General features: G+C 35.3%; 2 protein-coding genes across 2 annotated transcripts; both read right to left on the bottom strand.

The window, feature by feature from the left end:
• Positions 1–9,842: 9,842 nt before the first annotated feature.
• LOC140881973 (G-type lectin S-receptor-like serine/threonine-protein kinase At2g19130) lies at positions 9,843–12,621 on the bottom strand. Its single transcript, XM_073287671.1, has one exon. It carries the CDS (start codon positions 12,501–12,503, stop codon positions 10,041–10,043), a length of 2,463 nt encoding a protein of 820 aa, XP_073143772.1. The 5' UTR covers positions 12,504–12,621; the 3' UTR covers positions 9,843–10,040.
• Positions 12,622–18,979: 6,358 nt separating this feature from the next.
• On the bottom strand, positions 18,980–20,233 carry LOC140877892 (uncharacterized). The gene is made up of 2 exons (XM_073281493.1): positions 19,871–20,233; positions 18,980–19,726 (listed from the first exon to the last, which is right to left on the bottom strand). The coding sequence occupies exons 1-2, from the start codon at positions 20,231–20,233 to the stop codon at positions 18,980–18,982; spliced, it is 1,110 nt and encodes a 369-aa protein (XP_073137594.1).
• Between the last annotated feature and the right edge of the window lie 5,997 nt (positions 20,234–26,230).

The raw sequence follows: 26,230 nt of genomic DNA, 5'->3' as shown, positions 1-26,230 counted from the left end.
CCACTTTGAAAAGACCCACGTGGAAAACATGCCCTCTTTTAATTAAATACTACGTGTTCATAGAACTGAACTCATTGAATCATTGAATAGCACTCACGTCTTACGTATCATTTTCTTCGAAATTTCTCATCTTATTCCTCTCAAACGAGGGAAAAAAATTTCCGTCTTATTACCAAATTGAGGGAGTTTTTGAAGAGCTTTTAGGAAGCATTTTTTGTTTAGTTTTAGCACCTCATTTTACTAGTTTTTGTTTTAACTTATGTAATTTCTAACCAAAAACTAGAAGTAAGTACTTGTGATGTTTTTTAGCTTCAGTTCTTTTTTAATATTTTAAAATTATAATTTTGATCTTTGTATCCTTAAAAAAACTTATTATATTTTTTTAAAAATAAATAAAGTTTTTTTTATATATGCGTTTTAATTTTAGTAGTTTTGAATGGAATTCATAAATTCCAATCATATTTTGTCATTTATTTTTTTAAAAATTGTATTTTTTTACAATTTTAATTTCCATAATTTTTATGTATTTATGCATTTATACGAATCTTTACATTTTCTATTTTTTCAACAAAAAAAATTTATTAATCTTACATAAATTTTCAAGCACTCATAGTCATATTATTACAACAAGATAAATTAAATTAGTTTTAATACAAAATATTCAAAATGTAATGATAATTGTATAAACACATAGGGTGAGAACTAAAAGTTAGATGATTAAAAAGAGATAACTGTCATATAGCTTATACGGTAAAGATATTGTTATCATTTTTAACAAAAATTAAGTTTGAAAGCAATTTTTTTCCAAAATATTCAAACTTTAGTTTGTATTATCTATGAATTTTATTCCAAACACTCACTAATTTTGTGTTTCATCTACTTCTATTTAATCTCTAAAAAGAAGTTGTTGGATTAAACATGCATAAATGAGAGTAATACTGGGATGCGTGACCTCTAAGAAGCCCTAGTGCGTCAAACTGATGACGTTGCACTATTTGATCTGGTTGGCTTGTGAGTTGTAAGAAAGGGACATAAAATCTTAACAGTTAATGTTGTTTCTGGGGGACAGGACTGGCGATAGAAAAATGATAAAACTGATCTCGAAGGGATATGAGACATCACCAATAGTAAGACAAGACCCTCCCTAAATCATGAGCTTATAATCCAACTCATCTGCGCTGCCACAAATATAAGAAAATAAAATTGTGTCTTGGATAAAAGCTATAGTTTTTGACCTAATGATAAGAACTTTATCCTAATAAAATCATTTCAAAATAAGTCTCTTGCAATTGTTTTTCCTCAAGGATGTAATGGGATCGTCTAGCATTTTACGACAATTTATAATATTCTTACAAACAAATGAGAAATTATAAAAATGACAAAAATATCACTAGGAATTATTGATAAAATAATATCACACTTTTATAAAAACATTTGACATCATTCACTTGGATTGATTCTATAATGAACCGTAATTGTGAGATTCTTGTACCACATAAAAAAAATAAAAGCTTTAAAAATGAGTTTAAAATGGGTTACAATGGACTTCTATAGCAACTTGGGTTAATCATTTTCGTAAAGCAAAGACGAATACGAAATAGTTGCTATAGGGGGCTATTGTGCAGTCGCGCAAGCGCGGGTCTGGGCTCGGGTCATAACAGAATGGTATCAAAGACGGACACCGACATGAACCCCGAGAAATAATTACTATGCGGGACAAAGTGCTACGTGCGTATGGAAGCCACCTCTTAAACCTGCGGGACAAAGTGTTACATGACGGGAACCACCTCTTGAACCTGTAGGAGCCACCTCTAGATTTTTGGTGCTGGTAGATCGAAGGTCAGGTCGTGACGACGACGTCGCGTTTTGAAGGATGTGTGATTGTGAGACCCATGTCCCACATGAAAAAAAAATGAAAGCTTTAAAAATGAGTTTAAAATGGGCTACAATGAACTTTTATAGCAACTTGAGTTAATCATTTTCGTAAAGCGATGACGAATATAAAGTAATTGCTATAGGGGCCTATTGTGCAGTCGCGCAAGCCCGAGGCGTGACAGTAATTCATAGTGCTTTAATTTTTCATCTGGCCAATTCGCATTTGTGAATATTTAATTTACCACGCCAACTAGTTAAATCACATTAGGTAAGTCACGTGAAATAGATTCTCTCAGGACAGTTTACTAAATATATATATATATAGATAGACATTCACATTGTATTATTAAGATAGAGTATCTTATAATAACTAAATTGTTATGATTATTTCAAAATTGTAATTAACACCCTTATTTTAATTGTTATTATTTTTATTAATATCTTTTTTACTTTTTATATTTTTAATCTCATTGTTTTGAGTTAATATAAATTCAAACAAAAAATTTCGAATAAATCAATTACTATATTTGATCTAAAAATATTAATTATAAAAAACGATTATATATATATAAGCACGTAAAACGTTCATCGTATCACTAGTATATATATATATATATATAAACTGTGTACACGACTAAAGGAGATCATTCATATATATAATAGTTTCCAAACTTGTATTTGTTAGTCGTGCTCATAAGCTCATTAATGAAGGAAAAGAAAGAAACTTCAATTTTGATATTGTGGAAGAAAAATAATCAATTATTAATATTGAAATGATATATGGAATTAGTAATTGTTCGGCTACGGTACGACATCATGCGAAGGAAACTCAGAAAAATAGGAAAATTGATTATATAATTAATTTTAAGTCATTATGGTGTTTTAGACAATTTTATCCATTTTGAAAGATTAATTGGAAGTATTGAGAAATGAGAATATGATATGGACGGGTGCAGTAGTTGGGATATTGAATGGATCAAAACGCGAAAGCTTAACTGGCTAAGGGCTAAGGAAACACATTATTCCATAACTATAAACGTAAGTAAGTTGACTCAACGTACGGAAGACTTTCAAAAATAGACTCCAAGTGGTAAATTAGTTTAATCTGAACACTTTGAACTCGTCATAATTAATTCATGGTACGTCGACTGTGATCGAATTTATTAATCACACAAGAAGAACTCTTACTAACTTCTTTGGTCCGTCCTAATGTCTTAAACACCACAATGAGATTCACATATTTAAGGATAAAATAAAATTGTCATACAAAAATTTTCACTTTCTTATCCCACTCTTCTAACCGCAATGCAGTTTCTCTCCAACAAACTCTATCACCTTCCATTTTTCACGTTTTTTAATCTTTTTTTACTCTGTTTCCTTTTGTATTGATTCTACAAATAACGTAGTTGCCTCTCTCATTATTTTGCAAGTGTGCAATATTTCATTTTCTTTGGATTGTATATACACGCAGTGTGTGCCACAGACACTAGTAATATATATTAATACAAGAGTACTTTATACTAGTTATATGAATTCATACTAGTACTTTATATTATTATTATTATTATTTTACAGAATACACATGTATCACGTGTGCCACGACACACGAGTAATAATAATATATAATAATAAAATCACCTTTGTTTGCGGGAAAAATTCGATTTTATATATTGTAAAGAACACAATTTGGATCCTCACACAAAATTTTTACATAGAAAAGTATTCAAAATTGTTGAGTGCCTTATAACAATACGATGGAAAGCTAATTAATTAAATTGTATTTAAAAAATTAGAAAATTCTCTTTCGAAAGCATAATTGCTCATGCTGGCTTTCATGAGGTTAAGCACTGAATTCATCCCCTATAGAATAAGTAAAATAAATTGAGGGAAAAAAAATAAACGCAAACCTATTTAAGTTTGAATAAATCATGCTAAAAACCTAAAACCCTTCAATGATATGCCTACATGCTTATTTGGCTTTTTCGTGGATTGAGATTTATAAAAAAAAAATAAATCCTCAATTTTTTAAAACTGAATAAGAAGGTATATAAATCATTAACTGGAACGAGTAAAAGAGTCAAATTAATTCGAGGCATGCGCCAAAAAAAAAAAAAAATTGTGTAAACGTACAATGGGAGGAAATTAAAGTAACAGACCTCAAATTATAAGACTATTGCACCTATTTTTGCATTTTTGGTCAAGAAAACTTTAGCTATTTACCAATATTCTAAAAAACTTGATTAAGTCTCGCTTAAGCTTGAAACTTCTCTAAAACACTTCGCTTCGGCAAAAAGCGGTAAAAAAGTGGTCAGACATAGGTTGACCATGTCAAGTATCATTAAATACGCATAAATGTGATTTTTCTAAAAATCAAATTGATTAATAAAACGAAAATAGATTATAAATTAGAGTTTTTACTAGTGAGTGATTGTTAGCAATGTTAGAAATGTATAATATTGTATGTCCAAGTGTAGCGATGATGTGAATGCAGAACATATTAAGGGATTTTACAGCTAATTTTTTAAATTAGACCAATTAATTTAATTTATGTTCGATGACACGGGATATGAAATGAATGATAAAATAAATTGAATTAGAATATCACAAAAAATTAATGCATTACACTTGATTTGTTTGAGATGACTAAAATTATAGTTTAAATAAAAAACATTTTTTTACGTTTAAGAATATTCTTAAGCTTGCAGTAATCGCGCTTAAGATTAAAAAGCTTGAAGCTTGGCTCCTACGCTTCGACACGCTTCACGCTTTTTAGAACCTTGTTATTTACATTATCCCACGTGACAGAATACATTGATCGCATTTAAAATGCTTCGAAATGTTTTTCCGATACCATTCTTGTGGTTGAATCCCTCGTGACAGTGAAACCGGACTCCAAGTTGTGGAGAAAAATACATTTACATGATAAGATAAAATATAGCAAGTGTATGCATTTTCACATTATATATTCTACACAAAAATAATGACTTTCGATCGTCCAAGGTAATTTATTTAAATTAAAGAACAAGCTACCATGACACAATGGTCCCATCAACGACCAATATCACCTTAATCTGCGTTGGAGATACTAGCATTTATTAATTAGTTTAAATAATGGAGATTTTAGACTTTTAGTGTGGTAATAAGTGTTAAATGAATGTACTCCGAATTCTGAACAACACCACAGCAATAATAGCAGCCAGCAACAACGAACAAATCGAGGCGAGAGATTCTCTCTATCCGCAAGACGAAATTGCCCGTTAACAGTGCTCAACGTTGGCGGCAATCGTCTCTAAGATACAACGACTTTACAATCGAGATATAGCACCACAACAAATATTTCGTTTTCAGAGTACAGACAGCGCACTCGAGCGGTGATTTTTTATCGTTCGGGCGCAAAATGTTTTTGTCCCGTATGTGGGGAGCCGCGCGCGCGTGTGTGTTTGTTGCATCGATTAGCATCTTGCCCCCTTTACAAAACATTCAGTGCCCTAAGAGCCCAATTTCATAATCTAAAGTTGGATTATATAAGGTAAAAATTACATTGGAGTTATTCCAATGTGGGACAAGTCTTTTCCTCTTTTTCTCTTTTCCCTCCCATTCATTTCACTAAATTCCAATTTTTTTAACACATTGGGACAAGCCTTTCAAGTCATTTCTTTCTAGTTCCTCCTACAATGGACAAGCCTTTCAAACCATTTCTTTCTCCTATAATTCATTCAATATTTTCCAACAATAAGTTTGTTTATTTATTTGTGAAAAAACAACTTAAAATAAACTGAGTACTAATATTTAAATTATTTATCAGTTTATTTCTTTTTTTTTCTCAAAAATTTGAACAAATTATATAAAATGGATGTCGTTAAAATAATTTTATTATACATAGTTTCGCACAATAACCAGAGCCGTACCTGTGATCAACCGAGCCTGAGGCGATATAAGAAAAGTGGGCCCTCTTGTTGCGGCAAATAAATGTAAAATTTATTTCGCAAATGACATATACACTAAACAACATATAAATATACCATAAACAATATATTACATCAACGAAAAGTCAAAAAATATTTGAATAACTACATAAATACTACTCGTCAACTGTTTAGAGGTGAAAATATTTATCAAATCTGTATAATCCAATTGTCGGACCATTTTTTTCTCAATTAACAGCATAGCTAGCACATTTAATTTATCCCGCGACATTGTTGACCGAAGATAATTTTTTATTAACTTCAACTTTGAGAAGATTTTTTCTACAGATGCAACCGCATGGTTAACAAAATCTTATAGAAAATATAAGTATTTGGGAATAAACTATGCAATTTCGTCAAAACCTAAAGCATATCAATTGCTCTTTTCGTTTGTTAAATAACATCTCACGACCATCAACTCTGAACAATATTTATCACCACTAATTATAATGTCTGAACGTCCATCGTGACTAAAAAATTATTGAAACTCTATACAAAATTTCATCAAGATATTTAAAAGATTCACTCTTTAACTTCTCTAAATATATTGTAATTCATTAAAAGATCAAAAAATCAGAAAAGTAGAAAACAAAAAATCCAAAGCAGGAAACAAAAACTCCTATATATATTTAAATTCAATAAAGATAAAAGTTGAAAAGAAAATGATTACTTTTTATTTTTTTAATGAAATTTTCTAAGTCATCAACCATATCTATATATATATATATCTATATATATATATCTATATATATATATATATAATTTAAAAAAATTTGGGCCCCTTATTGAGTCGGGCCCTGAGGCCATGGCCTCATTGGCCTTACAACAGGTCCGGCTCTGACAATAACTAGTTTAAATATTTATGGAATGTTTTCAATTACCAAAAAAAAATGATTATTAGATCTAGGGGATGTTTGTCATCATTAGCACTGAGATTATGTGTTAGTTTATGATTAACTTAATTGAAATAAAAAAATCTAATCATATAATGATTTTGATTCTTTAATATATAGTTATTCCATTAAAAAAGTTAATGCTAAAATCATCATAATAACTTATCTATCAAATACTACTCAACTTTGTTTTTTTAGTTTTTCACTTTTGTTACCAAACCTACTCACTTCTGATTTTTTTATAATCTATAAATTTAATTTCTACAAAAGCACAATTTGCATATACTCCCTTAGTTGTGTTTTTAAAATAAAATAAAACTAGTAAAGTACATATAACATCTGATACAAACCAATATTGCGCGGACAGTTACATTGTATCTTTGTAATATGATTCAAGATTATACTCGTACTCTCAAAAAAAAAAATTGAGCTTCAATTACAAGGCAATTTGTACACACTGTTGGGTTGTGAAACACAAGAAATCTTTGATTTTGATGATAACAAAACTTATTATTGTGTTTTTAACATATTTACTCTAGTGTTAAGTTGCTAACTCAAGATGGAAGCTGAAACTCGAATTTAGCCAAACTGAATATCTGACGAGCTTTAGTGTTTTGATGATATATCACAGCTCAGTGATGAAAATGACTAGCCACCAAGATGGCATCATAAAAAAACTCAATTTGAAACATTTCACGTCAGTTTGGCTAAATCGAATGTTATCTAGAAAAAAGTGACATCTCAAGACTCAACTGGAACTGAACTAGATGAGCCTTAAACATACATCAGTTGAGCTTGATCAGTTCTAGTATTTTGGTCATATCTTATAGATCGGTTATCTAAATGAAACGATTCAGTATGCGTTACGAAGATAAGACAAATCTCTACAAATAATATTTACAAGTCAAAGTCTGAATCGGAGCATAAAAAACTGATAAATTGCATTGAATTCTCTGGTTCTGCACTAAAAATTCTGCAAAGCAGAATTTCTGGTACAACTGAGTATTTTGAGCATATATTTCTCGTACGAACTGGAAATTGAGTGATTCTTGCTTTCATAGAAATATAAAATAAAGATAAACAACTTTTATGTTTTTCACTTTACCCAAAGGTTAATGAATCAAGAGATATAAATATGAAAATGTGACTACTGAAAACAGCGGTGCTGAAATCAGAAGTGCTGAAAAACAGTAAACTCCGAAATGCAGCATAGCCCAAACGACTAGCCGCTGCAACCAGAATCTGCTAAAACTATTAGAAAACCAGTAGCTACTACACCAATAAACCCCAAAATCAGCAGAAGGCGAGGAAAATGGCCAGAAGCATGAATATGACCGGTTCAATGTCAAAAACAGTAGAAAATCTTTACTAACAGTCATATTCTTGTATATGTCGTTTATATTAGGAGAAATTGTATATATCACCCCTGTGAAATATCGGGTTTGCGTATAACTCCCTGTGAAATATTTTTGAGCTAATAACTCCTTATGATTTCATATTTATAGCACACGCATCTCATTCAAAATTTTAGTATAATAAAAAATCAAAATGACGAAATTGCCCCTATCTTATCTTCCCAAAGGAAGTACGGATCGGGAAATTTGATGTGTTTGTTTTGTTCGTATGGACAAGAGGATCACAGATCGGGGTTTTTTCGGAAGATTGGTGGTCGTAGTTGGTCGGAAATGAAGGAGAACTTGTCGGCTTCGCGGTGAACAGTACCTGCGTGAGATTGGAGCTGGAGCCCGACAGATTGAGGGAAGAAAATAAAGGGGAAAAGGTCGAGGCTTGTAGGGGAGGTGAAGAGGAGTCTGAAGCAAGCAAGGTGACGTCGGAAAGATGGCTGGCTGGAGTTCAATTGTCGATTTGATTGGGTATCATTTAAGGGTATTTTAGACCGAATTTATAAAATAACACTTGCATTTTTGCATCTAACAGCGCGTGAGCCACAAAACACAGCAAAAATGGTGCGCATGTTACAAATGTAGAATCATAGGGAGTTATTAGCTCAAAAATATTTCATAGAGAGTTATACACAAATCCGGCATTATACAAGGGTGATATATCCAATTTTCCCTTTATATTATTATTGAAAGCTATAAATACAACATGATTCAGAAAATCAGAGAGAGAAATAGGGCGTCTAAATAGATTTATCAACTAGTTAAGAGCTTGCTCTTGGTGTGAAGAACAAAACAGAATTCTTGAGCTTTCACAGTCAAGTTCTTCACAGTCCAACTCACTCACACACATATATGCGAGATATGTATTTATAGATTAGTTGAATGAGAGTCTTTGCACAAAAACGTTAAACAATGTGCAAATATTTATAAACTTTAGGGCTAATTGCATCAACACCCCTTGTGAAAAGTCTAAAAAACATAAAACATCATGTGTAAAATTAATATCATGTTAGACCCTATGTTTAAAAAAAATTAGCATAAAAACCCCTATGAAAGGGTATAAATATGCTCGAGTTTGTATAAACTGAGGGTTGCATTAGCCAATTAATATTTCTTATGGAGTTTTATTACTTTTAGACTTTTCACAGGGGATATTAATGCAATTAGCCCTAAACGGGCTTTATAATGAGTTTTGGACGTGTTGTCCATTTGAGAGTGATAGACTAGGAGTTCCGATTTAGGCGTGGGTAAATCCTAAGATTGGACTGAGGTAGTTACAAGAAGTTGTAATACTCAAAGTCTTCTAGTGAAATCATCCGGAAACGAAAGAAGGAGAGATGCATTTACTTCTTGTTACTGCATTGTTGAAGTATTTTATGTGTTGATAAAATAACAAAATGTTGCATACAAAGTTTTTGATAAAATGTTTCAAACAAAATGTTTTTATTATTTCAACTTGCATCATTTTCAAATAATTTCTAAATGTTTAAATCAGTTTTAGAGGGATTATTTTGAGTGTCTTTCGCTCGGTTTGAAAATCGAACTTGATATAATTTCTCGGTGCTCGGTTCATGTTAAAACATTTCAAGAACGAGGTATTGTAGCTCAAAGTATTTTAATAAGTGTGTGTTCACCATCTTTTTACACACGTTTTAGATCCTCACACACACCACTCGGACAAAATGTTGAAGGAAAAAAGGCTGCAATATAGGCTTACTTCGATTACAAATACAATAATACCACAGGAATTATCTCTTAATAAATTCTAAACCATGTAGATAAACAAAATCAACATCCCAAATTATCAAGTTCAATCCATTATTAGACTACTATGCTTCTTTACACGTAGAATGCACATGTTTCCTGAGACCCAAAACAAATTTATTTTGATGCTACAGCTAGGATTAACTAGTGGGTGATGTCGAGTTGTTGGAGGGAGAAGCATTTGAGGCCGAGTTTGAGCTCTGATCCGAGGAAGAATCAGTGAAGAATACTATGTTCTCTTCACATTCAACAAATACTTGCAGGAGCGATCGAGGAAGGGGAGGCAAGTTAACATCCAATACTCCCTCAAGAATTTGAACCACTTGACCCATAGAAGGTCTAATATTTTCATCTTCTTGAATACACCAGCAAGCAATTTTGCATACCTTTAGAACCTCTTCGGGTTCGGCGTTTCTTGAGAGTGCATGGTCTAAGAGGCTCAGCGTGTCGCCTCCTTGAACGATTAGATTGGAAGCCAATGAAGGGAAAAACTTGGCCGCCTTTTCGCCTTCGGAATGCTCAGTGTTTCGCCTACCAGATACTAGTTCGAAAAGCATCATTCCGTAGCTGTAAACATCGGCTTTGGCTGTTATGGCAACTCCTGATATCCATTCCGGTGCCAGATAACCTCTTGTCCCTCTCATGGTTGTCAGAACCCTGCTAAAATCACGTCCCATGAGCTTCGCCAAACCAAAATCCGCCACCTTGGGACAAAATTCGGCATCCAGGAGAATATTTTCGGGTTTTATATCACAGTGAATGATGCAGTCCCTGCATTTCTCATGGAGATACGACAACCCTCTAGCGATGCCAAGGGCGATTTGGTACCGTGTTGTCCAATCCAAAAGCTTAGACGTTTCTTTCAAGTTGAAAAGATGAGTATCCAAGGAGCCATTTTCCATGTAGTCGTAGACCAACAGTTTCTTATCGGCTTCGGAGCAAAACCCCCGAAGCCTTACAAGATTCACATGCTGAATTGTACCTATAGTGCTCACTTCTGTCCGGAATTGCTTCTCTCCTTGGACGATACTCTCGAGCTTCTTCACAGCAATCACAGATGAATCGGGCAAAGTCCCTTTAAAAACAGATCCAAATCCCCCTCCCCCCAACTTATCTGAGAAGTTTTTGGTGGCATTTTGCATATCTTTGTATCCAAATGCCGTCAAAGATCCCTCCACTGCTTTTGAAGTTCCAACTTTTTGTCGTCTTTGTCTCCACACAATTGCCAAGATGATAGCCAAAATGACTAGTGCAGCAGCAACAGAGCCCCCGATAGCGCCCAATGCAACTCCCTTGCTACTTTTGCCAGAAAACACCGAGGAATCAGCGTCAAGTTTGATGTAAATTGTTCTTCCACTGGTATCTCCATCATTCAGTTGTTGCAGCTTCAGAAGCTCTCCGATCCAAATAGAACATCCATCATCACCAAAACTGTAGGCCGAACATGAGCAATTATTCAAGCAGGAAGATTCGCATTCGCCCTCACTCCCAACAGTCAAAACTTGACCGTTAACGGGTAGATTCACATAGTTATTCATCAAGAATCTGTCTTTCTTCCCCTTAGAAGTACTATTGTTCTCACATTGCAAATTTATCTCCCTCACACAACCACCAGAATAATCATCCAAAGCCCAATCACTTTCAGATTTATGTTGAAATCCCTTCAAGCAATCACAGAAGGGCAATGCATTCTCATTGCAACTACCAAATCCTCCACAAAAAGCATAAACCCCACACTGCTGTCTTGGTTGAGACCAAAACACATTCCAGGTCGAATTATCAATCCATGTAAATTGCCTAATTTGCCCAGATACATTCATTACGAATCTTGATATGGTAGAAGGATTATAAACTGAATATGTGAAATAACTCTCATTCACATTATCAACATAAGTAAAATTATATAGATAATTTGACCTCATTTCAGGTACTTGGCTAAAAATATGATCATTCCATGTTCCACTGGTCCAATACCGTACTGTTCTGTTCCACCTAATTATGTATTCTTTACTAATCGGAACAAGTTCAAGAGAAAAAATCCCAGGAGCAGGATCGTCGTTATTTTTCCAAGAAATCAAAAGTTGACTCTTTTGTGTTCTTTTATTGTAAGTAATCTTGCCACCAGGCAACCAAGTGTCAGTAGGGTTATCAAAACTTTCCCAAATCGTAGAGTTAGAGAACCCATCTCTCAAAACCAAGTTACCTTCATCAAGAAGAACTGCAACCACAGAATTACCGGTGGAGTTTATATCAGTGGACCAAATTTTGTTTGCTGGCCCATCAAAGAGTACCAAATTACCATCCAAAATCTTGAATTGGGCAGAATCTTTTTCTGAAATTGGGGTTTCTCTGTTTGCAACCCAAACCACTGTTTGTTGGCTGACCATGGCAATGGAGTACCATATTCCTAGGTAATACTTGGAAGAGTTACCTGGACTGAAGATCCCCAGTTCGAAGTTCCCACCTGCGGAAACTATGGTCTGATTCCCATACAGAGTTTGGTTTGCTGAAATGATGTCAGCTGCCTCACAAAGAAGTTTGGTGAATAAACTTGGTACTAAAAACAAGAAAAGAATGGTTTCATAATTGTTGTTGATTCTCATCTTCCACTGCAGAATATGATACAATATTGTAAAATATATTCAATAAAGATATCTCCTTTTTTGCATCCAGAATTGCTTTTGTGAGTAAAGATCAAGATTGGTATGCTAGCGGAGTTATGGAAAAATTTTCACGTCAAAAATTATAATTTTGATCTGATATATTTATATATTTACAATTTTTGTTATTCATGCGGTCTTGGTCGACTCCATGGAAAAAATGACTAAACTTTGACAAAATGGCCAAAAATAACTCCGCTTGATGGAAAATTTTTGAAAGATTTATTCAAAGTTTCGAGAATGATGGATACAGTATTTGGGGTTTTTCTTTTTATTTTTTGAAAATGGGCAGGGTAAATTCAGCTCCCGATCTAGGATTTCGGCTATGCGGGATCGCTTACAAGATAAACAAAAGATTAAAATAGAAAAACACAAATTACAATAGCAATTATATTTAATTAATTAAGCATTAACAATATGTTTTGAACATAATATTTATAACTTAAAAAGGATGACGTTCATTAAAATTTTCAAAGTTTTCAATAATAACATCAATATTTATGAGTGAGAATGATCTTTTCTATAGTTAGTTGTAGAAAATAGAAGAGTAAACACAAAAATATGGAACGTATATGGGATTAAATCCCCTGCTGTGGGCACGGGTGTTGTGGTGCCGTTTACCCCCACAGCACATTATTTTTTTTTTCTTTTGCTTTTTGTTATATATTTAATTATCTAAATTTTTATTTACATTTTTGTGATTTTTTTTTTTGCTAAAATTTTTGGGTTTTTTTGTTTCTCTCTTTTGGCCTTTCTTTTTTTAATTATACATTTTATTTTAAAAACATATATATGTCATTTTTTTATCTTGTCGTTTTTTGTATCATTTTTAACACATTATGCTTGGAAAAAAATAAGAAAAATTAAGTATAATATTAAATATATAAACATTTAAAAATATCATAAAGTATATGTAAATTTTAAAAAAATAACAAATTAACCGATTTATTTTTTAAACAGTAAAAATAAAAATTATAAAGTTAATAATTGAATATGAAATTTTTATCATAATAAAACACATTATTCTTGATAAATTAAAAATAAAAAATTAAGTATAATATTAAATATATAAATATTTAAAAAATATCATAAATTATACGTAAAGTCAAATAAAAATAAAAAAATCCCAAATATAATTATTTATAATTTCTTTAACTACGTTAATCAAATTTTTTTTATGAAAACAAAAAATTGAAATTTTCTAAAACTAAAACCGAATTTTTGAATTAATCGAACTAAATTTTTGAATTCATTTGGTGATTAATTCAGTTTAAACGAAATAATGCACACTCCTAATTCTCTTGAAATCATAAATTTCAATAGAAGTGCATTATTATATAATATTGAAATATAAACATAAGTCTTCTAAAAATATATATATAAGATGAAAAAATGATTCAAGAAAATAGTAAGATAAAAAAAATGAATGTTTAAAAAAAAATAAATGTATAATTTAAAAAGGTCAAAATATATTACAAAAACCCCATAATTTCAGAGAAAATTAAACACAAAATTATTTTTTTAAAAAAATTAAAGAATTAAATATATTTAAAAAAAGCAAAAAAAAAAATGAATATTATGTTGTGGGGGTACCCCCACAACACCCCTTGTTGTGGGCACCCCCACAGCAGGGGATCCAAACCCAACGTATATATGATATTTAAATATCAAATGTGTTAGATTTGATACAAATATATTGTTTTTTAGTACTCAAACATACATTGCAAATATTGATATTAATAAAATAGTTCAGGTATTATACTCAAAATCTTATGTTTTGTAATAGATCTAAATCAATTAAGGCTCGAATATCATATATTAGTATCACATTTTCAATATTTTTTTTTATTGAATTTCATCCGTGAAAATACATGCGAGCTAATGAGTGCAGAAATATTTTTTTTGTAAAGTAGGGACTGCAAACACATTTTTTCAGAAAAAAACCGAAGAAAAACTTGAATTTATATAGGTTTAGAGATTCAAAGTAAACTTAGCCATATCGAATCGATCAAAACGCGGAAGCTTGACAGACGAAGACTTTTAAAAAATTGAATATTAATAATTCATGCGAATCTATCTCCAAGATGGAAAAAGATACATAGATTGTCATGGATAATATCTTATATCGTACCAAAAATTATATATTATATCGAAAACTATGGTATTAGAAAATATATTAAAATATTGTCGAAAATTTCGGTATATTGAGTTTCGATTTATCAACATTTTTAGTACGTATAGCTGATACCAAGTTGTATTCTGAATTCTGAAAACTTCAATGTCGGAAGCAATCAACAGCAACGAAAATGATCAACACAGTCGAAGCGAGAGAAACTCTCTATCCGCAAGACGAAATTGCCCGTTCCAAGTGCTAAACGTTAGCGGCAATCATCTCTAAGATACAACGACTTTCGATCGTGATATAGCAGCACTGCAAATATCACGAACTTCAACGAACGAAAATATGCTTTAACTTTTCTTTTGAAAAAGTGAGGGAGAGATTTTGAGAAATCAGAAATCTCAAATCTATGTTATCAGATGTTTCTGTGTCTCTTTTTTGTGTTATAACCATCATATATATAGTCTTATACACGAACCAACACGTTTGAAGGCGTAAGGATGCAACCCATGACAGAAAAATGCCAGAAACAATCATGACTGTTCATTCTGCAGAAGGTGCGCTCGGGCGATAATTTTCTACCGCTCGAGCGGCCAACTTTAAGCCAACCTACTGTCTCGCTATTTTGGTACCGCGCCCGCGCGGTAATAATTTACCGCTCGGGCCTACTCAATAAAATAATAAATATTTTAAATAAATTTTATTCAAAAAGAATAATCGGATCAGAAGACCACACCACACCACCCCACGCCACGCCACGCCGAGCCGGCCGACCGCGCGCGCGTGTGTTTGTTGCATCGATTAGCGTCTTGCCCCTTTACAAAACATCAGGTGCCCTAAGGGCCCAATCCCATAAACCAAACATGGGTTATTTAAGGTGAACAACAAATTTGAGTTGTTCCAATGTGGGACAACCATTTCCCCATTTCCCTCCAATTTATTTCACCAAATTTTTGAATTTTGCAATAATTTGGACAAGGCTTTACAAGGCTTCAAAGCCTATTTGGGTCAATCATTTCAAACCCTTTCAAGCCCAATCACAATTCATTCAATATTTCCAACAATCCCCCACATGAATGAATTTCACGTATAGTAGCATTCTCACTAGAAAATCATTTTGAGTTATTATTACATCAGGATAGGTAGCTTGTGGCTTTGAACCTACCGTAGTAAAATACTATCGGATTTACTAGTTGCATAGTAACGCGATGTTTTGAACTAGTCAACCGTTTGTGTAAACCAAGACAATAGTACTTACATAACAATACTCTTACATATTTTGTTCTCAAGTTGTGTCCATTTCGGCCCTGGACCATATCTTAGATTCATAAGTGTTGCAATCAAAGCGGCCAATACTTTGCATTTATATAGGTGATCTCCTATCAAGAGTATCCTGCGTTACTCCACCTCATAGGTATAGGAATCATTAAAAGAAAAACTTAACCTCACCACATTTTGCAGGTTATTTCAACTTGGATGTTCCAGGAATGAGTAAGTAATTTTTCCAAGTACTCAAACTAATATTTATAACTTAGTTGTCCCATTGAACCAAGGTTTTGGGATCTCCAATTCTCAAGGTTGGGTTACCGCTATAAACATTTTATTTGTGGATTTTAAACCCATTCCTCCAAGTATTTTGTACATTTGATCTCTATTTATACTTTTTGTAAGCGGATCCGCAAGGTTTTCCTTTGACTTCACATAGTCAACCGAAATAACCCCATTCGAGATCAATTGTCTTATGGTATTATGTCTCTGACGAATATGTCGAGATTTACCATTGTACATACTACTTTGTGCTCTTCCTATTGCTGACTGACTGTCACAATGAATCGTAATGGAAGACACCGGTTTATTCCAACATGGAATATCTTCGAGAAAGTTTCGAAGCCACTCGGCTTCTTCTCCAGCTTTATCTAGAGCAATAAACTCGGACTCCATAGTTGACCGAGCTATACAAGTTTGTTTAGAGGATCTCCATGACACCGCTTTTCCACCGATAGTGAACACATATCCACTCGTAGACTTGGAGTCTTTTGTGTCAGAAATCCAATTTGCATCACAATATCCTTCTAGGACCGCAGGATATTTTGTATACACTATTCCATAACTCCAAGTGTATTTCAAATATCCAAGCACTCTCATTAGTGCTTTCCAATGATCCTTACTTGGATTACTTGTGAATAGACTTAGCTTATTTACGGTATATGCAAGATCAGGACGGGTACAGTTAGTTAAATACATTAAACTTCCTATCACCCTTGCATATTCCACTTGTGAAACAGGTTCTCCTCTATTTTTGGCTAAATGTGTACCCAATTCCATAGGTGTTCTAGCCATAGGATGATTTGTGGCATTAAATCGTTCAAGAACCTTTTCTACATAATGAGTTTGGGATAACATAATTCCAGCAGGAAGTCTAGAGACTTTAATCCCTAGAATTATATCACACAATCCCAAATCCTTCATATCAAAATGTTGTCTCAACATTTTCTTGGTTTTCACAATCAATTCATGGTTGCTACCCATGATTAACATGTCATCTACATAAAGACAAACAATTACATATGCATTTGTAGTACCTTTAATGTAGACACATTTATCACATTCATTTATTGTGAAACCATTTGACAACATTGCAGTGTCAAACTTTTGATGCCACTGTTTAGGTGCTTGTTTAAGTCCATACAATGACTTGACAAGTTTACACACCTTTTGTTCTTTTCCGGGTACAACAAACCCTTCTGGTTGTTTTATATATATTTCTTCATCCAATTCTCCGTTCAAAAACGCAGTTTTAACATCCATTTGATGAATCTCAAGATCATGCAATGCTGCAATAGCTATGAGAACACGAATGGATGTTATTCTAGAAACCGGAGAGTAGGTATCGAAGAAATCATATCCCTCTTTTTGTCTAAAACCTTGAACCACGAGTCGAGCTTTATATTTATCTATAGATCCATCTTCTTTGTATTTTCTTTTAAGAATCCACTTGGATCCTAAAGGTTTATATCACGGAGGGAGATCAACCAACTCCCATGTATGATTATGCATTATGGAATCTATTTCATTTTGTATGGCTTCCTTCCAAAAAGGAGCCTCAGGATTTGATAAAGTCTCTTGAAGAGTTCTTGGTTCATTATCTAACATGTATGTTAGAAAATCAGGACCAAACGATTTTTCAACTCTTGCACGCTTGCTGCGTCGTGGTTCCACGTTGTTTTGTGGAGTTTCAATTGTGTTTTCATGAGTTCGCTTGTTCGAACTTATTTCTTTCTTGTCTTTACATGGAAAGATATTTTCAAAGAATACAGCATTCCTTGACTCCATAATTGTGCCTTCATGTATATCAGGATTCGTTGACTTATGTACTAAACATCGATATGCACTACTATTGTATGCATAACCAATAAATATACAGTCAACCGTTTTAGGCCCAATTTTTATTTGTTTTGGCTTAGGTACTTCTACTTTCGCCAAACACCCCCACACTTTGAGGTATTGGTAAGAAGGTTTACGACCTTTCCATTGTTCATATGGTGTTTCATCTTTTTCTTTGATTGGAATCCGGTTTAGAATGTGAGTTGCTGAGAGAATCGCTTCACCCCACATATTTTGAGGTAGCCAGAATTTATTAACAACGAGTTCATCATTTCCTTTAATGTTCGATTTTTGCGTTCTGCAACGCCATTAGATTGAGGTGAGTAAGGGGCTGTCGTTTGATGAATGATGCCCGAAGTTGAGCAAAATTCTTCAAAAGGAGCCACATACTCTCCACCTCGATCACTTCGAATCATTTTAATTTTCAAACTTCGTTGATTTTCAATCTCAGTTTTGCGTCGATCGCTTCATCTTTGCTTTTCAATAAATATACATAACAAAATCTGGTGCAATCATCAATAAATGTTATAAAGTACTTATTTTCACCTCGTGTTTGTACCATTTTTAAATCACATACATCAGTATGTGTTAATTCAAGTGGCGTAGTACTTCTTGTGACATTATGAAATGGAGCTTTAACCATTTTCGCTTCAACACATATCTCACACTTGTTTTGTGGATTTATTTTAAATGTACGTATTACATTTAAATTTGCAAGTCGTTGCAACGTATTGAAGTTAACATGTCCTAATCATTCATGCCATAATTCATAGCTTTCAAGCAAGTAAGCAGAACCAACAACTTTATTCTTCGCCTCAGGGCGGATAACATTCAGTACATTTAATTTAAAGAGACCACATCTTGGTACCCTTTACCAACAAATACACCGGATTTTGTTAATAAAAATTTATCAGATTCAAAAACCTTGGTACCCTTTACCAACAAATACACCGGATTTTGTTAATACAAATTTATCAGATTCAAAAACCATTCTAAATCCAGCTTTGCTCAAAAGAGAACCCGAAACTAAGTTCTTCCGAATGTCTGGCACATGCAGCACATTCTTGAGCGTCACCTCTTTGCCCGAGGTCATCTTCAAAACCACATTTCCTACTCCAGCAACTTCAGACGTTGCGGAGTTTCCCATGAACAACTTTCTATCACCAACGGTGGCATAGGTGGAATACATGTCTTTCTCTGCACACACGTGACTCGTAGAGCCGGTATCGATCCACCATCCTCTTGGATCATCCACCATGTTGGTCTCACATATAACAACACTAAGATCAATATCAGAAAGTTCTAAAGGTACATACCTTTCTTGAACCATGTTCACTTGCCTTGGTTTCTGATTTTTGTTATTTTTCTTTGGAAGTCGGCAGTCCCTTTCCATATGATTCGGTTTGCCACAGTTGTAGCAACTTCCTTGGAATTTCTTCGCTTTTCCCTTTTGCTTTTCATCATGGGGACACTTCCTCTTTTGACTCGTACTAGACTCCGCCAGATTTGCTTTGGCCTCGATTTCCATCATCTTTTTACTTGACTTGGCCTCAGTATTCCTGTTGTCCTCCTCAATGCGAAGTCGCACTATAAGATCTTCAAGTTGTAACTCCTTACGTTTGTGTTTCAGGTAGTTTTTGAAGTCTTTCCACATAGGAGGCAACTTCTCAATGATAGACGCGACTTGGAATGGTTCATTGATTTCCATCCCTTCGGCCAATAAGTCATGCAAGATGATTTGTATCTCTTGCACTTGACTCATTACAGTTTTTGAGTCTATCATTTTGAAGTCCAGAAATTTGCCAACCACGAACTTCTTTATACCGGCATCTTCAGTTTTGTATTTCTTTTCCAAGGAATCCCAAAGTTCCTTGGCCGTCTTGACTGATGAATAGACACTATAGAGAGTGTCATCAAGGCCATTCAGAATATAGTTTCTGCACAGAAAATCGCTGTGGTTCCATGCATCAACAGCGGTCCTCCTTTGGGTGTCAGAATCGCCTTCAACGACGACGGGGGGATCCTCCTTCAGGAATCTAGACAGATTCAATGTTGTAAGATAGAAGAGCATTTTCTGCTGCCAACGTTTGAAGTCGGCACCAAAAAACTTTGGCGGCTTTTCTCCATGTGCAGGGGCGGAAGCGAGCGGAGTGAATGAAACGGTAGACATCTTCAGAATCCGAGAAATACAAAATTTCGTCTTGCGATTGATACCAAGTTGTATTCTGAATTCTGAAAACTTCAATGTCGGAAGCAATCAACAGCAACGAAAATGATCAACACAGTCGAGGCGAGAGAAACTCTCTATCCGCAAGACGAAATTGCTCGTTCCAAGTGCTAAACGTTAGCGGCAATCGTCTCTAAGATACAACGACTTTCGATCGTGATATAGCAGCACTGCAAATATCACGAACTTCAACGAACGAAAATATGTTTTAACTTTTCTTTTGAAAAAGTGAGGGAGAGATTTTGAGAAATCAGAAATCTCAAATCTATGTTATCAGATGTTTCTGTGTCTCTTTTTTGTGTTATAACCACCATATATATAGTCTTATACACGAACCAACATGTTTGAAGGCGTAAGGATGCAACCCATGACAGAAAAATGCCAGAAACAATCGTGACTGTTCATTCTGCAGAAGGTGCGCTCGGGCGGTAATTTTCTACCGCTCGAGCGGCCAACTTTAAGCCAACCTACTGTCTCGCTATTTTGGTACCGCGCCCGCGCGGCAATTTTTTACCGTTCGGGCGCAAGCCGTTTTGAACTCACTGTCTTGCATGTGAGGTGCTGCGCCCGCGCGGTAATAATTTACCGCTCGGGCCTACTCAATAAAATAATAAAATATTATTTTAAATAAATTTTATTCAAAAAGAATAATCGGATCAGAAGACCACACCACACCACCCACGCCACGCCTCGCCGAGCCGGCCGCGCGCGTGTTTGTTGCATCGATTAGCGTCTTGCCCCTTTACAAAACATCAGGTGCCCTAAGGGCCCAATCCCATAAACCAAACATGGGTTATTTAAGGTGAACAACAAATTTGAGTTGTTCCAATGTTGGACATGTTGGGTAACTGGCGTTCAGATCAATCACGATTGATACCCGGTGCAGCGGAAGTTTAAAATTTTTAGTATGGAACAATTCCATAGTGTGGGTATCAACCATACGATTAAATTATTTGTGTGTGTAAAATTAAATAACTATTATTAAATTTTACCTTCAATCTCGAAGCGAGATTATTGGACACCACACAGATTTCTCTGCGCTTCTTGTATCTCCCTGGAACTGATGAACAAGCTTTCCTTCAATCAGGTCCACGAATGGAGGTTTAATCCCTCTGATAGATTGCACTAGAAAATCTATCAGAAGTTTTCTGCGAAGAGAATAACGAATTTGATTCGCTAATCCTGTCTGCAATTCAAAATCACAAACCGGAAAATCTCTGACAGAGAGAGGGAGGGGCGGCCGAATTTCTAGAGAGAGCTAGGGTTTTTTTTCGAAAACTGTCTCTCAAAATTATGACCAACTGTCTATAATTTCTGTACTGCAATAACTTATTTATAATGCAGGCCACTAACACCTTAGGGCCCATTAGTCATAAGTTGAGGCCCGACAAGCAAAGCCCGCATGTTCAGAAATTAATATAAAATTCATCGTGACTCCGATTGATAAACCGATTTTACCAATGTGCACAGAAACCATTTCTGCACATTTTAAAGTCAAGATAAATTTTCCTGAATCCGAATTCAGTGGTTTCCAAAAATGTACATCCCTATGTCATTTTAGGAAATCCTACTCCCTTACTCTTATTTAAGAAGTCCAACTTCTTTATTCATTAAATTTAACTCTTTAAATTTAACTATCTCAACGGGGATTAAAACTCCATTACATTGTGTGACCCTCAATGGTTCAGGGATACAGCTAGCCGTGGGCTCACAACTCCTTGTGACTCGGAACAACGATTTCCGACTTGCCCAATGAATCATGGTAAAGCGCCTAGCAACATCGCCCCATGATTCCCTAGGTATCACTGATAGTGCCTACAAGAACCAGTAGATTTTGGTTAGCGTACAGTACGGTCCCTTCATCCATATATCCCGATCGAATCAACAACCATTGGTATATCGAGAGTCGCTCAAGATTCGATAACTATGCAATACATCTTGAATATCAAATTAGTGACATCGCATGTGCTACTAAGAAACCATTTCTTAAATCACATCAAGTACTCTGGCCAGAGATTCGTCACACTAATATCTCCTCAGATCGCATAGGATATCCACACTCGCAAGTATGTGGTGAATCCTTGACAACAATGCATCGACTCCTATATGTGTTGTAACTGTACCCAATCCCGACACCTGATGGCCCCCATAGAGTCGGTAAACGAGTCAAAGCACAGTACTAGCATATAGAGTCTCCATGATGTTTCAAGTAGTAAGGACTAATGGTGTACAACCAAAACCGCGGACTTTATCCACTCGATAAGTGATAACCACTTGGAAAGTCCGGATAGGGTAGTTCGATTATTCATCCTATGAATATCCATTTGCATGCTTCGAACATCTCCATGTTCCCTACCAATGAAACGTGGTACTCCGCATCGCAAAGCTAGTCTCAAACTCGAGCGATCCTTATCCTTATTATCGGACGGCTCAATCGACTAGGAACAGTTTAGAATATACAGTGACTATAAGATGTATTTCATGATAGACATCCCCATGTTCTACCACATCTTACATACACTATAGTATATTCAAGGTCTTTATCAAAACAACAATAGTATATCATAATATAACAATATGAAGAAAGATAAAGTCATTGCCATTAATAAAAGTGTAAATTACATTAAACAAAAGATCGTTTGTACAAAGAGTCATCAAAGCCCATAGCCACAAGTTGGCTCACTGGGCACCCACTCTTTCAATCTCCCACTTGCCCTATAGCCAACTAGTCATACTACGTAGACCCATTGCTTCGCGATGTTTGTCAAACAATGGTCCTGGCAAGGGCTTAGTAAGCGGATCAGCGATATTGTCTGCAGAGGCCACTCGTTCGACAGTGATGTCTCCTCTTTCCACAATCTCCCGGATGATATGGTATTTCCTCAATACGTGTTTGGATCTTTGATGAGACCTTGGTTCCTTTGCTTGAGCAACGACACCCGTGTTGTCACAGTACACCGGGACTGGACCAACAAATTCAGGAATGACGCCCAACTCTTGGACGAACTTCCTCATCCAAACGGCCTCTTTAGCAGCAGCTGATGCTGCAATGTATTCAGCCTCAGTGGTGGAATCCGCTGTGGTGTCCTGCTTGGAACTCTTCCAAGAGACAGCACCGCCATTGAGCATGAACACAAATCCAGAGGTTGACTTCGAGTCATCCACGTCACTTTGGAAGCTAGAGTCGGTATAGCCTTCCAATTTCAGATCTCGTCCTCCATATACCATGAACATATTCTTAGTCCTTCGTAAGTACTTAAGAATGTCCTTCACGGCTTTCCAATGCATTTGACCAGGATTAGCCTGATATCTGCTCGTGACACTCAGAGCAAATGCTACATCCGGTCTGGTAGATATCATCCCATACATGATACTACCTATAGCTGACGCATATGGTACATGTGTCATATTCTCTATCTCTGCATCAGTCTTGGGACACATAGACTTGGATAAAGAAACTCCATGACACATGGGTAGATGTCCTCTCTTGGACCCATCCATTGAAAACCGTTTCAATATGGTGTCGATGTAGGTTGATTGAGTGAGTCCTATCATTCTCTTAGATCTATCTCTATAGATCTGTATCCCAAGAATGTAGGATGCCTCACCCAAATCCTTCATCGAGAATCTACTTGATAACCATATCTTTGTTGACTGCAACATCCCTACATCATTCCCAATGAGTAGGATGTCATCAACATAAAGTACTAAGAATGTCACAGCATCCTTAACTACTTTCTTGTACACGCACGGTTCCTCCGGGTTCTTGATGAAACCAAAATCTTTTATTGTTTCATCAAATTTCTGGTTCCAACTTCTTGATGCTTGTTTTAGACCATAAATTGATCTCTGAAGCTTGCATACCTTATGCTCGCTTCCCATGGATGTGAACCCCTCCGGCTGCTTCATATAGATTTCTTCCTTAATGTCTCCATTAAGAAAAGCAGTCTTCACATCCATTTGTCATATCTCATAGTCATACCATGCAGCTATGGCAATAAGGATTCTTATGGACTTGAACATTGCAACTGGTGAAAAGGTTTCATCATAGTTAACTCCTTGTCTTTGAGTGTAACCTTTCACCACCAATCGCGCCTTGTAGGTCAATACCTTATCATCAGGCCCAAGCTTTCTCTTGTAGATCCATTTACACCCTATTGGAACAATTCCATCAGGAGGATCTACTAAAGACCAAACTTGGTTTGTATGCATTGAATCCAATTCAGACTGCATAGCTTCAAGCCATAAATTTGAATTGCATCAGAAATTGCTTCCTTGAAGTTTCTTGGATCACATCCAATGTCGGGTTCATCTTGATCCCCTTCAAGAAGAAGACCATATCGAACAGGAGGTCTAGAAGTCCTCTCGGATCTTCTAGGTTCAGGCGTGTCCAGTAATGGTTCCTGAGGCGTAGGATCGTTATTTTGTATTTCGGGTTCTTCTCGAACTTCTTCGAGTTCCATCATCTCGCCTTTCTTATCCAATAAGAACTCCTTCTCCAAGAAGGTGGCATTCCTAGAAACAAACACCTTTGTTTCAGCAGGATAATAGAAATAATATCCGATTGAATTCTTCGGATACCCTACAAAATAACATAAGCTGGATCGACTATCCAACTTATCTCCCACTGTCTGCTTCACGTAAGCAGGACATCCCCAAATCCTTAAGTACGAATACTTAGGAGCTTTGCCATTCCATAACTCGTATGGTGTTTTGTCCACTGCTTTAGTGTGGACGTTGTTCAACAACAATACTGCCGTTTCAAGCGCATAGCCCCAAAACGAAGGTGGAAGCTTAGTGAAGCTCATCATGGATCGAACCATGTCCAACAAAGTTCGATTACGACGCTCCGATACACCATTAAGCTGTGGTGTCATAGGAGGAGTCCACTGAGAGAGAATCCCATTCTCTTTTAGATAGTCCAAAAAATCGGTACTTAAGTATTCTCCACCTCGATCCGATCGAAGTGCTTTAATACTTTTACCTAGCTTATTTTCTACTTCAGCCTTGAATTCTTTGAACTTTTCAAATGCTTCATACTTATATTTCATTAAATATAAATACCCATACCTTGAATAATCATCAGTAAAGGTAATGAAGTAGGTGTGGCCATGTTGAGTCCCAACTCTAAATGGACCACAAACATCTGTATGGATCAAATCCAACAGATTTTGACTACGCTCAGGTTTCCCCTTAAAAGGAGATTTAGTCATTTTCCCTTTTAGGCAGGATTCACAAGTAGGTAGAGAGTTAATATCAGACATATCAAACATGCCCTCTCCCACTAGCTTGTTCATCCTCCTTGAGGAAATATGACCTAGTCTAGCGTGCCAAAGGTTTGCCGGGTTTTGACTATCGATTTTCCTTTTGTTTGTTGTCGCCGGTTTATCAACATAATTTATTGGAACGTCTTTTAGTTTTAAGTTGTATAGATCGTTTTCAAGTTGTCCATTTCCAATCAAACATTCATTCTTGTAAATATTGCAAATCTCATTCACAAAATTGCAAGAATAACCATCTCTATCTAGCATAGAAACAGAAATAATTTTTTTAATTAAATCCGGAACAAATAAAACATCTCTTAAAAATAACTTAAAACCGTTCTGCAAAATTAAACAAACATCTCCAATGGCTGTAGCTTCAACTCTGGAACCATTCCCGAGCCTCAGCTGGGTCTCACCCATTCTAATCCTGCGACTTCTTGTCATCACCTGCAAATCATTGCAAATGTGAGATCCACATCCGGTATCCAATACCCAAGAAGTAGTATTAAGTGAAATGTTTATTTTAATATAGAACATACCCTTTGCAGTTCCCAACTGCTCTAGATATTCCTTGCAGTTGCGCTTCCAATGACCGGGCTTCTTGCAGTAATGGCAAACATCCTTGGATTTTCCATTGTTTGAAGCCTTTGTCTTGTGCTTCTTCTCGGGTTCGACT

Source organism: Henckelia pumila, chromosome 2, assembly GCF_033568475.1.
Source record: "Henckelia pumila isolate YLH828 chromosome 2, ASM3356847v2, whole genome shotgun sequence".
Lineage (NCBI taxonomy): Eukaryota > Viridiplantae > Streptophyta > Magnoliopsida > Lamiales > Gesneriaceae > Henckelia > Henckelia pumila.
Note: the sequence above shows the minus strand (reverse complement) of the source record. Positions and strands in the feature narration are given on the sequence as shown.

Bases quoted from the DNA above. Each gene is read 5' to 3' on its own strand.
- LOC140881973 (XM_073287671.1), bottom strand. From the start codon at position 12,503: ATGAGAATCAACAACAATTATGAAACCATTCTTTTCTTGTTTTTAGTA.
- LOC140877892 (XM_073281493.1), bottom strand. From the start codon at position 20,233: ATGTCTACCGTTTCATTCACTCCGCTCGCTTCCGCCCCTGCACATGGA. The intron at 19,727-19,870 runs GTTGGCAAATTT...ATCATTGAGAAG, and splicing joins CCGGTATAAAGAAGTTCGTG to TTGCCTCCTATGTGGAAAGA.